The sequence below is a fragment of the Mus caroli genome, unplaced genomic scaffold (assembly GCF_978045245.1).
Source record: "Mus caroli unplaced genomic scaffold, Mus_caroli_1 scaffold_17, whole genome shotgun sequence".
NCBI classification, from domain to species: domain Eukaryota; kingdom Metazoa; phylum Chordata; class Mammalia; order Rodentia; family Muridae; genus Mus; species Mus caroli.
Window position 1 is genome coordinate 11,212,693 of NW_028227272.1, and position 16,671 is coordinate 11,229,363.

At 45.5% G+C, this 16,671-nt stretch overlaps 1 protein-coding gene across 2 annotated transcripts in view; it reads left to right on the forward strand.

Moving 5' to 3' along the window:
* Abcc1 (ATP binding cassette subfamily C member 1 (ABCC1 blood group)) overlaps nucleotides 1–16,671 on the forward strand; it is a 100,886-nt gene that overhangs the window by 36,254 nt on the left and 47,961 nt on the right. For both annotated transcript variants that reach the window (XM_021184472.2, XM_029470501.2), the window contains exons 6-10: nucleotides 6,570–6,631; nucleotides 7,598–7,729; nucleotides 9,345–9,578; nucleotides 10,086–10,263; nucleotides 11,859–12,020. In XM_021184472.2, the coding sequence (XP_021040131.1) occupies nucleotides 6,570–6,631; nucleotides 7,598–7,729; nucleotides 9,345–9,578; nucleotides 10,086–10,263; nucleotides 11,859–12,020 (768 nt within the window). The remainder of the gene's footprint in view (nucleotides 1–6,569; nucleotides 6,632–7,597; nucleotides 7,730–9,344; nucleotides 9,579–10,085; nucleotides 10,264–11,858; nucleotides 12,021–16,671) is intronic.

The window sequence follows — 16,671 nt, forward strand, 5'->3', positions numbered from 1 at the left end:
TATTTCCTAACCTTGCTGTTTGGCTCTCTGTAGGTGAAGTTTGCTGGAGCCCTGTCTGGAACAGCCCTTCAGCTTTGTTGATTTGGGACCCTTGTATTTATACATAAGTTCTTTATTTTGTGCAGGGCTTCTTCGAGTGAACACAGCTCGGTCAATGAAGGGCCAGGACAGGGCAGAGCTGTTCATCAGCTCCCTGCTGTACTAGGCAATTTATATGCATGTCTCTTTTTATTTTTCCCATTTTTCAGAAAGGGAAATGGAGTCTTAGGGACTTAAGTGGCAGAGCAGGAATTCGAGCCCAGGATTGGTCCTTCTATAGAACCCCATCACTTCTCTTGGTTATATTCCACTTAAGGGCAGGTTTAATTGGTTCCTTAGGCCCAAAGGCAGAGATTGTCCTGGGATCTTGATGCCTTAGGCAGTGTTGGCACACGTGGGCTGCTGTAACAGTGTAGGGGGTCCTCTGAGGCCTGGGACATGGCATAATGCCAAAACTGGGTTCCCTTTAAAAACACTGTGTTTACTTAATAAGACAAAATGTATTCAACCTAAGATCGATCATCTTAACTGCTTTAAATGGTTCAGTGCCATCATGGCTATTGATTTCATTCATAACACAATTATTGTGGCTGGCTGATTTCAACTGGGACTGTGTTAAGGCACAAGGAATCATGGATCCCTTCTGTGGTCAAACGTGGCACAACTTTGATAGTGTCCCCAGATGGTATGTGCGTGTGTGTGTGTGTGTGTGTGTGCGCGCGCGCGTGTGCGCACGTGCTTGTGTATTGCACGGAAGCTTAAGTCGCACCAGTGTAAAGCTCTCAGACTTGAATGAGATTTTTAAAAAAAGATTTATTTATTTATTTTATGTATATGAGTGCACTGTAGCTGTACAGATGGTTGTGAGCCTTCATGTGGTTGCTTGGGAATTGAACTCAGGACCTCGGCTCGCTCCAGCCCGCACTCACTCTGGCCCTGCTTGCTCTGGCCCAAAGATAGTTTTATTTATTTATTTATTATTATTATTTTTATATTTAAGGTATATATTGTTTTGACATAGCTATACATTGTGAAATCATGATCATATCAAGTTAACTAACATATCCATCTCTCATAAAGTTACTTAAAAAAAAACCCAGTTAGCAATCTGCCATATTCTTTTTTTTTTCTCAAGATTTTTTTATTGGAAATTTTCTTTTTTTCTTTTTATTATTAGATATTTTCTTCATTTACATTTCAAATGCTATCCCCTTTCCTAGTTTCCTCTCTGAAAATCCCTTATACCTTCCCCCTTTCCCCTGCTCCCCAACCCACCCACTCCTGCTTCCTGGCCCTGGCATTCCCCTGTACTGGGGCATAGAATCCTCACAAGACCAAGGGCCTCTCCTCCCACTGATGGCTGACTAGGCCATCCTATGCTACATATGCAGCTAGAGACATGAGCTCTGGGGGTACTGGTGAGTTCATATTGTTGTTCCTCCTATAGGGCTGCAGACCCCTTTCACCTCCTTGAGCTGTAGCTGTTTTCAGACACCAGAAGAGGGCATCAGCTCCCATTACAGATGGTTGTGAGCCACCATGTGGTTGCTGGGATTTGAACTCATGACCCTTAGAAGAGCAGTCAGTGCTCTTAACCGCTGAGCCATCCCTCCAGCCCTGAGAGATTTTTTTTGTTGGCTTGCTTTTTGCTATGCTGGGGATGCCAGTGTTTCACCATTGAGCCACATCTCCAGCACTGTTTTCCAGGACCAGGGCCCTTTTTACTATAAAAGGGAAGGGGGCTGTCTCGGAAGGAGGCGCTGTACTTTGGCTGTTGTCAGTGATTGGTTCTAGGTGTTGGTGGAGACTTGTACACTCCCTGGGTGGTCCAGGGCAGTAAAGGGGTGATTGTTCTGCCCCTGGTTCTGAAGTTAACCATCTTCAGACTCAGTCATGAATCTTGATCCTGATCCTCTCTTCCTGCTTTAGCTGCAAGAACCTTATATAGGATGTCAGATATCATTCCTACCTGTCTTTGGAAGATACAGCCTATCGCGTGTCCTTATGCTTGGAAGCAAGCACTTTTCTGTCTGGGTTTTCCTCTCCTTCTTTTTCTTTCTTCTTCTTAAAACATTTTAATTTTAGTGTGTGTGGGCACCTGTGCCATAGCATGATCTTAGAAGTCAGTGGACCTCCTCCAAGAGTCGGTTCTTTCCTTCCATTGTGTGAGTTCCTGGGGATCTAAATCAGGTTGTCAGATTTGGCAGTACCTTTACCTACTTAGTCATCTTGCTGTGTAGCCACCTAGCTATGTAGTCTAGATAGCTCTGGAATCACCATCCTCTTGTATCAGTTTCCCCGTTGCGGAATCACAGGTGTGCCCTAGATGGCCTCACTTGGTAAGTTTTGTTTCATATCTGAGATCTGGGATGGGATCCCAGGCTGCCCTTGAACTTGACCTCTGTCCTAGAGGTGAGCTGGAAGGTGTGTGTGTGAGTGTGTGTTGCAGAATGGACAGTCAGGGCTAATGGTTCCTGAGTCATAGGAATAAGAGAAAGGCTGCTGCTCGGTGAGGATGTTTTGTGAATATGTTCACTTTGTGTATTTTATGGGAGGGGTTCCTAGGAGAAGTAATATGTGCAAAGTTCCAGATGTGTGATGGATACTTTCTGGGATACTTCTGTTTGACTCCATCAGAAGGCTCCATCCCAGGAATTAAGTGACAAGGCCGGGAGCAGGGAACAGAGGAGGGTACTACGAACTTGAGTACAACACACACACACACACACATATATGAATGAATGAGATTTTTTTTTTTTCCTTTGAGACGAGTTCTCACATAGCCTAGGCTGACCTCAAACTCCTTTTGTAGTGGAAATGACCTTCTATTTTTGATCCTGCACTCTCCACTTCCTGAGTGCTGGGATTATAGGCATGTGCCACTGTGCTTGATTTATGAGGTTATGCCAGGCTAGCTTCCACCAAACAGTCCTAGCTCCAGCCCTGTATTGTGGACGTTTAATTTCATTGTAGTAAGAGTCTATGAAAGCATCTATAGTGTTACCTTCAATCTGGATGGACCCCTTGGGCTAAAAGGAGACTACATGGGACTTAGGGAGGTTGGTGGCACTCAGGAAGCTGTCACAGATGGCCAAACAGCCAGAGCAAGGACATAACATTTATGTGAACTCAGGTGTGGCGTAGTGAGTTACTACTGTAGATTTTACCCCTAAGACATCTGGGCCAACACTCTGCTATGTATTGGCTAGGCAGATGGATTTTCTTCCTGTCGCTTTATTGAGAGAGGATTTCCTGTCTCTACTGCACTGGTGTTCACTTTGTAGCTGCTGAGGATGACCTTGAATTTCTGACCCTCTGCCTCCTGCTCCCAGAGTGCTGGGATTACAAGTATGCGCTACTGCACCCAGTTTTATTAATGGGACCCAGAGCTTCCTGCATTCTAGGCAGGCATCCTCTAACCCCTGGTTTTTTTTTTTTTTTTTTTTTTTGTTTTGTTTCTCTTTTTAAAATTATTTAGGTAAAAACAAAAAGACGTGTGTGTAGGCCAGGCTGGCCATAAACTCACAGCAGTTTCCTTGCTTTAGTTTTGCAGTGTGGAAAGTCATGGCTGGCTTGTGACTTTTATCTTGAGACAGTTTTGTTTGCAAAAGGTTTCAAAAACAGTAGAGTACCCTTATATCTTAATATTTGTGAGATAAGGGTTTAAAAAAATAGAGAGCCATTATTTGGCCCAGTATCACTCATAATTCTTTTCATGTCATAAGATATTGCAGCAAGCCATTGTAGTTGCAAAACGGGCCATCCTGCCATTGGATGGGCTTATTGCTTTGCTTATTAGCTGCAGTTTCTCTCTTTGACTGCCCTGGTGTGGGGTTTGTTTAGAAAAGGGAAAGGAAATTCTTATTTCTTTGCATTTAATCTGTGTACCCGAGCAATGGCTTGTGTCGCTAAGTGTCTTTTTATTATCCATGTAAATCTGTGTATAGCATATAGTGTGATGTGCTTTGGTACACTGCTTTTCTAACTCACCCTTTTCCCAGCCAAGGTCCCCTCTGACTGCTTCTGGAGCTTTGCTCGTGCCCACTCCCCTTTGGACTAGTAGCTCTGGGGTATAACATAGTGTTCTGGCCCTTCCTTGTTTGTTTCTTGCCCAGTAACTTGTTTACAGACGCCCTGATTCTGCCCCCCCAAACCAGCTTCTTCTGGAACGGTGGGGATGAAGTAAGATCAACAGACTGGATGGGTAACCCATGATTAGAATCAGCGGTCTCTTCTGCTCTCTGAATGCCTTCTCTCAACTGTTATTGATCGAACCTTCACACAGGCCATCTTGGAAATTGAGATCTCAATGTGCACATGTTAATTGCTTGACTTCTGTGCTGGTAATTTCCCACCTTCTGTTGAACTGAACTGGCCTTCTGCCTCTGGTAGAGATTTTTTGATAGCTGGCTCAAAATCTCTGTAGCTCCTAGAGTTGCCTATAAGAGACCCAACATTCATTTATTTATTTATTTATTTATTTATTTATTTATTTATTTATTTATTTTCTTCCTTCCTTCCTTCCTTTCTTTCTTTCTTTCTTTCTTTCTTTCTTTCTTTCTTTCTTTCTTTCTTTCTTCCTTCCTTCCTTCCTTCCTCCCTCCCTCCCTCCCTCCCTCCCTCCCTCCCTCCCTCCCTCCCTCTCTTCCTCCTTCCTTCCTTCCTTCCTTCCTTCCTTCCTTCCTTCCTTCCTTCTTAGATATTTTCTTTATTTACATTTCAAATGTTATCCCCTTTTCTGGTTTCCCCTCTGAAAACCCCCTATTCTCTCCTTGCTCTGCCTGCTCACCAACCCACCCACTCCTGCTTCCTGGCCCTGCCATTCCCCTATACTGGGGCATAGAATCTTCACAGGACCAAGGGCCTTTCCTTTCATTGATGACCGACTAGGCCATCCTCTGCTACATATACAGCTAGAGCCATGAGTCCCACCATGTGCTTTCTTTGGTTGGTGGTTTAGTCCCAAGGAGCTCTGGGGTTACTGGTTAGTTCATATTTGTTGTTCCTCCTATGGGGCTACAAACCCCTTCAGCAACTTGGGTCCTTTCTCTAGCTCCTTCATTGGGGACCCTGTGCTCCATCCAATGGATGGCTGTGAGCATCCATTTCTGTATTTGTCAGGCACTGGCAGAGCCTCTCAGGAGACAGCTCTATCAGGCTCATGTCAGCAAGCTCTTATTGGCATCCACAATAGTATCTGGGTTTGGTGGTTGTATATGGAATGGATCCCCAGGTGGGGCAGTCTGGATGGAGACCCAAGATTTCTAACCTGACCTTCAGTATAGACTCTACATCATAAACTGTCAGATCTCTTGCCAGATGTTGAGCCCAGGGCTCTCCACAGTCGAGGCAAGTGTTCTGCTATAGACTTAAGTCCCTTTTGGGTCCCTGGGTCTGCCATACTTCTCCACATTCCTGGGCTCTGAGCACATTGCTTTCTGTCAGGAATGTTCTTTGAGCCTCATGAACCAATCTGTGCTGCTTTATGTGAGCTCCGTGGTCCTATCCAGCTACATTTAGACCCTGGTTGCAGTTCAGTTTTACATTGTTTCCAGGGTTTGTATAGTCATTGTTGATTGTCTGTCTCTTGAGCCCTGACTATGTGTCTCACACCTTCTGCCACTTTTAGATATAGGAGCTCAGACAGGGTTTTTTTTTTTTTTTTTTTTTTTTTTTTTTTTCCCCTCTGTTCTCATTTAATTGGAAAATGGGGGTGAAACTTAACCCTGCCTTGTAGGGTGGTCTTGGAGATGAACTGGTCATTTATGTAGTGTGTTGAACAGCTTGTAGAGCAGGGTAAGGGCGTACTACAAGGTAGGTATACATGGGTTGTCTCTTTGTTCATACTTGTGTATGTTTCTTGACACACAGTAAGTGCTCAGGGAATATCTTCTGGATGGATGAGATAGTAATAAGACAGTTTTCACAGAGTCCATGGGCCATGAAATAGTAAAACCTGGGCTGGGAGTGCAGATCAGTGAGGAGCACGAGCCTAGCACGTGCAAGTTCCTGGACTTGATTGCCAGCAATGCAACACAAAAGTATACATCTCTTTGTAAAGAGTACATAGTAGATGCATACTAAAAATGTGCTCAATACGTGGATATGTAAAGTGGGGAGAATGATAATAACACCACCTCACAAGGTTGAGGTATGAATGTAGGAAGGGAAAGTCCATAGTACTTTAGAGAGCGCCCAGCACATAGTAGGTGCCCATAAAATACTTGTTGAATGGGTGAATGATGTGGGGCTGATGTTAACTTAAAGTCATGGAGTTGCTATGAAGATAGGTTGATATTGTGTAATACTGTGCTTGCACACAGTAGGGACTGAAGGGACATTTGTTGGGTGAATATAGAGGGATGAGCTCTGAGGCTCAGGAGAGCAGTCCATGTGGCATGCAGAACTGTGAAGATGTGGGCCATGGTCTTTTGAAGGAAGAATGGTCAGCTATGCCTAGCTCTCCTAGACGTGGAAAGTTAAGTTTGGATTGCCTTTCTCCTCCCTCCCTTGTGCTTTCTGTCTCCTAGAATCCATGCCCAGAATCCAGTGCCTCTTTCCTTTCCAGGATCACTTTCTGGTGGATTACAGGGTAAGGCTGGACCTCCAGACGGGGTAGGTAGTGCGACATGAATGCAGGGTGTGTATGAACGCTTCTGTGGATCTCAGCTTCCTTGAATGTCCTCCTGTACTGTCTGCAAGTTATATCTTAAGATCAGTAACTAACCTTCAATGTTATGAGTGCCTGGGTGATTACTCCACAGCTGTGAGCACCCTTAGTGTCTGCCATAGGCTTTTAGCTGGCTGGCCTAGGCTCTAGGTTTGCCTTTTGGTTGAAGGGATTTGTAACTAACATGGTATTCCACCAGACTTGGTTCCAGGACCCTACAGATACCACACTGACTGATGCTCAGTCTTCATATAAAGCAGAGTAGCATCTGCCCTGTCTTCTGAATCATGTCTAGATGCGCATGACCCCTAATGCAACGTAGCTACCTTGCTGTACTGCCTAAGGAATGATGACAAGGAAGAAGATGCCATATCCTCTCAAGACAAAACTTTTCCAACACTGATACAGACTAGTGACATTGTCATTTTCTCCTACCTTATAGCAAAGTCATATATGCATGTCATAGGAAACACATAAGGCAGATATACATCACCACCAACTAGAAAACATCTAGAATTTGCAGATATTTTCATAGGAAGCAGGAAGATCAGAGGTTCAAGGTCAATCTTGGCTACATAGAGAGTTTGAGGCCAATCTGGTCTACATGAGGCCATATTTGAAAACAAAATAATTAAAATTTACAAGTCACATCAGAAATAAGAAACATTTAGATATTTCTTTCTAAACACAGCGTGCACCTGTTTGTCAAGATGAGTCTGTTTTGTTTCCCTGAAAGACCTAGTGGAATCAGCCAATTGATAGCTTTCATGTCCACGTAGTCTCAGGTTTTTCCGGTCATGGCTGGACAGCAATAGCAGGGGTGTAAGGGGAGGCCTGTAGGCTCTTCTTTCAATGCTCATTGGGTCTTCCTTTGTGCCTTGCTCCCAGGATGATGGTGCACGGCTACCGCCAGCCCCTGGAGAGCAGTGACCTCTGGTCATTGAATAAGGAGGACACTTCAGAAGAAGTGGTACCTGTGCTGGTGAATAACTGGAAGAAGGAATGTGATAAGTCAAGGAAGTGAGTATCAAATTTCTGTGTTCTTCCAGGCAAGGCAGATGCAGCCTAGGCTGACCTGTTACCTACCCTTAGCCACTGTGACTGATTCTGGTTCTAAGGAAACTGCACCACCTCCCTAGGCTGCAGTTCTCTTCTCTCAGATTGGGGAGTGGAGGTGTTTAACACCATAGGACCTCCCAACAGCTGCCTCCTGTATTGTCTGCAAGTTAGGTCTTTAGCTCTCCAAAAGGAGAGAGGAGGCCATCTGCCAAGGTGGAATTGATTTTCCTGGTTACAGCCCTCAGCTTGGGCCTTGCCCTGCTCACAGAGTTTTTAACTTTTTCCTCTCTGAGCATCTGTTTGGTGCCTTGAATATTCCCTGAATGTTCTTGTTGGAGTTGAATGCTTTTTGTTGAACATGTCAAGTATGGAACTTGAACCATGGTATGCCACCTGAGGTCAAGGCCTCAGTGTTGAGCTCTGGACCTGGGTTCAGGCATTGTGACAAAGTAGGCAAAATGCCTTGCATATTGGATTGTATAGTTTTATAGTAAGATCAGAAGAAGTGACGGGCACATGACATAGGGATGAGTATTCAGGGACTGCTCCCGTGAGAAGATGGCATTCAAAACACTCATTCAAAGGAGGGAGTGAGCCATGTGCATACCTTGGGACAGGGCCTTTGAGTTAGAGGGACAGCTGATACAAAGGTCCTGAGGCACCTATTTAGGCTTGAGTGAATGACTGAGACTGGGAGGTGTCTTTGCAGGGGACCCAGGCTGTGCTAGAGAGTTATATTGAAGGTGTAGTAGGAAGTCAGGGGCAGATTCTATACAGGGCTACAGTGCGGTGAGAATTCTGTACAGTGACGTCCACTAGAGTCTCATTTATAAATATATTTGTATGTTGTGTTAGTCAGGGTTCTCTAGAGTCACAGAACCTATGGGTAGTTTCTTACGGGTAGTAAAGGAACTTGTTGATGACTTATAGTCTGAAGTCCAACTCCCAGCAATGGTCAGCAGCAGCTGTGAATGGAAGTCCAAGGATCTAGCAGTTGCTCAGTCCCACACGGCAAGCAGGCGAAGGAGAGAAGAGTGTGTCTTCCTTCTTCCAATGTCCTTATGTAGATCTCCAGCAGAAGATGTAGCTCAGATTAAAGGTGTGTGCCACCATACCTTTAATCCCAGATGACCTTGAACTCGGAGATCTCCCTGTGTTAATCTTCTGGAATTCATAGCCATTATGCCTCAAGATCCCCATGCCAAGATCCAGGTCAGAAACGTCTATCTCCCAGCCTCCAGATTAGGATCACTGGTGAGCCTTCCAATTCTGGATTGTAGTTCATTCCAGATATAGTCAAGTTGACAATCCGGAATAGCCACTACACGTGTGTGTGTGTGTGTGTGTGTGTGTGTGTGTGTGTGTGTGTGTTTTGAGACAGGGTTTCTCTGTATATTCCTGGCTGTCCTGGAACTCACTTTGTAGACCAGGCTGGCCTCGAACACAGAAATCCGCCTGCCTCTGCCTCCTGCTGGGATTAAAGGCGTGCACCACCATGCCCGGCTCTTCTTTATTCTCTTGACTGTGGGCTATCTCTGGTAGAGCAGATAACTGTTTTACTCTCCTCTCATTATAGGCAGCCTGTACGGATTGTGTATGCCCCTCCCAAAGATCCCACCAAGCCTAAGGGAAGTTCCCAGTTGGATGTGAATGAGGAGGTCGAGGCACTCATTGTCAAGTCGCCCCACAAGGATCGGGAGCCCTCTCTATTCAAGGTGTTATACAAGACTTTTGGCCCCTACTTCCTCATGAGCTTCCTGTACAAGGCCCTCCATGACCTGATGATGTTTGCCGGTCCCAAGATCTTAGAGTAAGAACCTGGTTCCCCATAACCTCCTGGGCGGTCCTGTCATATGCCAGAGCAGGCTTGTTACCTGCCCCTTACCTTCATCTTCCCCAGCTTTGTTTAATTACTATCTGAGTTATGGCCACTTTGATTGCAAGTCACAAAAACCTCCTGAATCCAAAGTTAGGAGGATATGGGACTGTCTAGAGCAAGTAGATCTCATGAATATCTACAGCTGGAAACCAAGAAGCCAGCAAGGGGGCCTCTGCCATCTTTCTCTCCATCACCTTGGTCTCAGTGTGCTCTATTTGACTACCTTTGAGTGACGTGCTGGTGGAGAGACCTAACTATCAGTATCATGATCCCAAGGCAGAGGTCTCTGTTGTAAGAATCTGGTACCTGGCAGTCATAGCACCCCTATAAGGTAAAGTGTTGCCTGGTGGATGGCTCAGGTGGAAATCACTAGGGTGACTTGGAAGTATTTGCCCCTACTGTATGTATCACACTTAAATCTCCCTCCCACCCCCACAGATTGATTATCAACTTCGTGAATGACAGGGAGGCTCCCGACTGGCAGGGCTACTTGTACACAGCACTGCTGTTTGTCAGCGCTTGTCTGCAGACACTGGCACTCCACCAGTACTTTCATATCTGCTTCGTCAGTGGCATGCGCATCAAGACTGCTGTGGTGGGCGCTGTCTATCGTAAGGTAGGCCAGGCACCACACCCAATCCTGTGACCCCATAATCCAGGGACAGCTAGCTGGAGCTCTCCAGGACCTGTGGAGATTTCCAGCCCAGGATCCTCAGCAAAGACAGGATGGGGGCTGTGGGGACCATGGGGCCACAGATAGCTCTCATCACGCTTATCTCTTAATAAAATGGCTCTCAGTGGCAAGTGTGAGGGATATTAGTGAGGCTGCATGTTACCTGTGGGTAGCTGGGTTTCTTAGACAGATTGGCTCTCTTTGATGAAGTCTTGGATGGAAATTCAAGTTCAGAACCTGGGGAGATGGCTAACTAGGTAAAGTGCAAGCTTGACAACCTGAGTTTGGATTTCCAGAACTAGGTAAGTTTGGCAAGGCAGTGCATATCTATGCACTGAGCAGTGAAGATAGGAGAATTCCCAGAAGCTCCTGAGCCAGGGAGCCTTGGGTACAGTCGTGATGAGACCCTGTCTCAAACAGTTTGGAATGCTAGGACAACATCTGCCCCCCACATGTGCTCCGTGGATGCATGTGTCTGCATATACATGTTCATACGTGTGCACAGTTTTTTTTTTTCTTATTTTTTAAAGAAAAGGAATCTGTGTTAAATATTCTAATTTCACACCCTGGGTTTGCCTTCACTGTCACCCTACATTTGAACTGAAGAGAGAGCATGCTTCTTGAATTGAGGCAGATAAGCTTAAATAATTTTATTTGTTTCACCATGCTGGAAGTGCACATGGCTGGAAGGGACTGTTCCACAGAGCTTGGGCCATAGCCCCATTTCTACTTTTTAGTTGTTGTTGATGTTCAGTTTTTTTTTCTATAATTTTAATTTTTATTGAAGATAAGATTTTTTTCATACAGTATATTCTGATCAAGGTTTCTCCTCCTTCAGTTCCTTCCAGATCCTTTTCCTCTACTCAAGTCCATACTTTTTTCTCTCATTAGAAAACAAACAGGTAACTTAAAGGGACCCAGTGATTCAGCCCACACATGTCCTGGCTTCTGCACCATGGAGCTCACAGGCTGGCAAGAGAGGTAGCTTTCCTAGTGCTTCTCGCCCCTGATTACAAATTGCACTCATCTATTAGCTTGAGTCCTGGTATGTAGGCAGCAGCCCAGACCAGTGGGACCTTGAAGTCAAGGTTGCTGTGTTCAGAGACATAGGGATATTTTTTAAGGCCATTGACACCTCAAGACACTTTAGGTATCATAGCTTGGGATGAGGGCATTTTCTGGGTAGAGGCCAGGGACTGTCTTGTGGTTAGTATGCAGACTGGCCAAACAAAGCATTGTCTAGCTCCCAGTGTCAGGGTAATAAGGCCAAGAACCTTGTGTTAGGATCTGAGGCCAACAACATAGAAATCTATAATCTTAGCCTAAACACAGACCTGCTGATTAAGGACCCCCAGGCGACATGCCTGCATATGAAGTATACAAGGTCATGGTTTGGAAAGTGCCTGGAGCAGCTCAGGATGGAGAGGAGAAAGATAGGCACGTACTGCTGTCCAGAGTCTTGTCCAGGGTCTGGGGAGGTCCATGACCCTTTGCCTTCACTGGTAGGCTCACCTCTTCCTCTCTCCTGAACTCCACAGGCTCTTTTGATCACCAATGCAGCTAGAAAATCTTCCACGGTCGGAGAGATTGTCAACCTCATGTCCGTGGATGCTCAGCGCTTCATGGACTTGGCCACGTACATTAACATGATCTGGTCAGCCCCTCTGCAAGTCATCCTAGCCCTCTACTTCCTGTGGCTGGTGTGTGTTTTCACTTGGTCTCCTCCTTGTGCAGGGAGGGCTGACCTCGTCTAGGCACTGACAGGGTGGGTATGGGTGGGAAGGAATGTTGCTTTCATTTAAATTTTATTTTCTGGTCTTTTTGCTAGTTTCTGGTTATTCTTTCCTTATACCATCAGGGTTTAGTTCTATATGGTAGCTTGGTATGTATGCATTGTCATTTCTTTGTGTGTGTGTGTGTGTGTGTGTGTGTGTGTGTGTGTGTGTGTCTCTTACTGAGCCTGGAGCTCACTGATTTAGCTAGGGTTCTTGGCCAATGAACGCCAGACCTGCCTCCACTCTCCCTACTCCAGCACTGGAATGATAGATGTACATTGCTATATCCAGCTTTTTTATTTATTGTTTTTCTTTTGAGACAAGGTCCTTGGTGCCCTGAAACTTGCTATATCAGTCATGCTGTCCTCAAATTCACAGAGATCCTCCTGCTTATGTCCCAGTACTGAGATTACAGACATGCATCACCATGATTAACTGTGTTAGTCTTTTCATGAAGTATACAGAATTAACATTTTTATGTTAGCCTTTTATGTTGTTAACCCACCAATTCTGTCCCGTTGTACCACCTCAAGTGTGAAATAAACTCATTTATTAGAACCCAAGTATATTGGGCAGGAGCCTCTTGGTTGTAAGGAATAGAGATCCACCATGCCCTGAGCAGACTAAAGGTATTGTAGGGGAGGAGGTCTCATTTCTAAACAATCCAGGGATCCGCAGGTATGGATGGATCTTAGAGAATGGCAGTGTTTGAAGGGCTCAGTTTTTCTCTTGTTATTTTTTGGCCCTGCTTTCTATAATTGGCTTCATTGATAATGGCTTTGGCCTTGTGTTATCTTTACGAACAATAATATAGAGGAGCAAATTGCATTCATTGCCTCCGTAGTTTCTCCCGGGGTTCTGTGTTTAACCAGCTCAGTCCTCTTCCTATCTCTGAACCAATGGCTGTGACCTAGGAAGAAGAAGTCTCTGATTGGCCAGCCTGAGTCATGGTCCCCCTCCAGTGCAAAAGGATGTGATATTATTTCAGGTGGGCCATTAGTAGTTCCAGAATTGAGAAGACAGTGAGCCAAAGGAAAGAGCAGCATATGTCCAGGAATTACTTCTCTCTCTCGTTCTTCCTTCCTTTTTTCTCCTTTTCTCCTTCCTCCTTTTTTCTCTCAGTTCTGAGGATGGGACTTGAGACCCTTTTGCATGGTAGGTAAGTGCTCTACCACTGGGTTCCTTTACAGCTGAAGGAGTGACCCTCCTTAGGTCCTCTGATGATTCTTACCCTGTCCTAGGTAGGCTACCTTTCATTTTTCCTTAATTTTTAGGTATGTGTATGTGTGCAGTCACATTTGCACATTTACATGTGTGAGTGTGGACACACTGTCATGTGTGTCACCACTCTAGAGGTAGTGGGACATAGGAGAATGGAGCCAATAAATGAGGCAGATTGAAGTCTTATGCGGTAGCCAACCTTATTCAGAGTCCCAGACAATTTATACTCCTGAGGGTTAAAAAAGGTCACCTGAGTAAAGTTTTTAGGTTCAAGTTATAAGGACAAGCTACAGTTGGCAAAAATGTGTTTTTCCATAGAGGCATATAAACAATTATTTAAACATTTAATTGAACAACATCAACAAACAATAATGAGGAATCTGAAGTAAGCTCACTCTGGTCTGCAACACAGAGGAGCACAAGAACACCTTCCAGGTGTCGGGCAGCGGGTTGGGGAAATAAAGGGGGCGGGGGAGAACCTGCATCCCACCAGAGTTCTGGTGTTCTGGGCAGGTGAGTGCGAGGAACTGATGCGTGCTCTCTATGCTGCCTGGAAATCCCAGCCCATGGGGGTAGAGAGGATCTGGGCCTCTGGGCCTCACAGGGGCCAGAGATGATAGGTTCTAGCTCTTGAGCCTCATAGGACGTCACTGGACACTGTGGAGGAGCTGAGATCAAAGTGAGGGCCCCGGGGCCTGGGCCGGGGCCGAAGGGAGAAGACGGGAAGAAAGGGGGCGCTGGGCTGTTCCCATGCCAGTGAGAGTCCTTGGCCCAGCCTGGTGGCTGGAAACGCTGGGAGGCCTTTTCTTGGGAGATTAGACGCTGCTCTTTAGGGGAAGGCCTATTTCATCATTCAAGCATGCAAGATATAGTCCATAGTTTTAGAACTTTATTGTAGAAAGGCAGAGAGAAAGAAAGTAGAAAAAGAGAGGCTGGTCATGGCCACATGGAGGGGGTTTGTGTGGGGGGGGGAAGGAGAGCTAGACATGAGAATAAGAAAGGTGAGAGCTTAAGAGCAAGGAGGGGCCAAGCAGCCCCTCTGTGGGCTGGGCTATCTTGCAGTTGCTGGGTAGCTGTCCAGAGGAGCATACCTGGCTATTGTCAGGTAACTGTGAGGGTGGAGTCTAGCCAGAATGCCAGAAGCTTGGGACTTTGTCTGCATGACTGATAGTCACAGGATTATGGAGTTGGGGATCCGTGGTGTTAGACACCTATGTCTGTCTGGGAGCATGGCTCCCTTGTAGAGTTTCTACTGGGTCTCCAGAGTAAGTCTCACTCGACCAGAAAACAGGCTGCCATTCACAGTCCCTCGTCCAAGAATAATTCCTGGGTTGAAGAAACTGGCCTTATTTTCTTGGGGTAGTCTCACAAACCCTCAGAATTCTCATATAAATTAGTTCCTAGCCCGTGTTCTGACACACTTGTTTAGAGGATAACTTTGAATTTTGGTACTTACCTTCTACCTTGTTTGAGACAGGATCTTTTTGATCCTAGCTGTGAATACTAGGCTGGCTGGCTTACAAGCTTCCAGGATTTTCCTAGTTCTACCTCCCTTCACAGCTATAGTTCCCTGGATTTACAGATGTGCATACATGGGTTCTGAGGATTTGAACTCAGGCCACACACTTGTCAGACCTGGGATCTACTGACCCAGCTCCCCAAACATCCTGCCCCTAATATTAGACCTCATGGTGTGCTCTTCCCGACACCCATGGATGTTGCTTGTGGACAGACACCATTGGAGTCTGGTGGGTGTTGTACCTGATGACACCAGCAAAGTATCTGTTGAATGGAATTAATATTTAAACATTAAGAAATCACATTTATTTGTGTGCATGTTTATGTGTCATGTGAAGGTCAGTGAACAAATTGTGAGAGTCAGGTTTCTCTTCCCGCCATATGAGACTGGGTTCATCAGGTTTGGTGGCAAGCATGCTTGCAGACAAACACTTAACCAATCTAACCAGCTCGCCTGTGGCAAGTACCCTTGCTCACAGAGTCCCACTTCTTTGTATTGATACAGAGGAGTGGTGAGTAAAACCCTTATGATGATGCAGGTGAGAAAGAAAAACATTAGACCCAGGACCTGGCCCTTGGGGAGAAGCCCTGCACTACAGCTCCTGCCCCACACAGAGAACATACATAGCTATATACAAGTCTTCAGGTATATACTGTGGCATGTACCCTTTCCTAGGAATTGTAATCTATGTGACATGTTGAGAAGCTTCCAGGACTGTTTGTAAATTATAAAGAAGGATCTAACCTGGAGGCTGGTCTGGGCTATATATAGTAAGACTGTTGTAAATGTAACTTATTTGCCAGCTGTAATTGTCATCCTAGAGGCTCACTGCCAAATAAGCATACCCTTTCTAGATCTTTCTGAACGGTGGCTGGCTGGTTCAGCCCAGCTGTTCTGGCTCAAACTCCTCTCCAAGCTGACTGATTCAGTCTGGCTTCTCTTAGCTTTATTTATCGCTCTGCTTGACCTCAGACTAACTGGCAATTTGCTTATCTTCTGGCTCCTTCATATTACCTGGCTTGTTCTGTCTTCATCTGTATCTAGTTTGTTCTCTCTGTAACTTGTCCTGATAAAACTGCCTGGTAAAATTGCCTCTGAACTGAACTCAACCAAACTCAATGGACTCAACTCAACTCTCCCTTTCTACACTGCTCTTTAAGCAGCCTCTCTTTCCTGTGCTGTTCTCAGGAGAGTTGGGCATAGCCCGTCTCTGACTCATTCTGTCAAACCTTTCTCTGGTTAGTTACTTTACCCTCCGTTAGACTGCTTCCTTCTACAAAACAACCTTTCCTTCGTTATTAGGGATTAAAGGTGTATACTAAGGGCTTGCCTGCATTCCAACCAGATCACACAGACATAGAAGGTCTTTGGATATGATCCCTTGCCAGAGCAGCCATGTTGTTGGATTAAAATTCTTCTACAGACCCAGCAAGATTTTCTTACTCAGATCAGCAGCCCTCACAGTGTAGGATGGTGGCTGCTGAGGACCAGGCTGGCTATTACATTCTGGTTTCTCTGACCTTGGGCATCCTCTTGCCCCCAGAAATACTTATTGTAACAGAGTGCATCCCCAGTGTCCCAGATTGTGACCCTTGGCTAAAAGAACATGTGCTACTCAGGGAGACTATGCACATATCAGAAGTTTGCTATATAACTTTATTTCCCAACATATTTATATTGAGTGAGAAAGCAGTAAGTTGGCTGGAGAGTTGGCTCAAGGGTTAGGAGTGAATCCAAGCTTGGTTCTCCGCACCCTTTTCAGACAGTGCACATTGCCAGTGATTATCTCCAGGGATCTGATTCCCTCTTCTGGCCTCTGCTGACCAGCATGTGTAC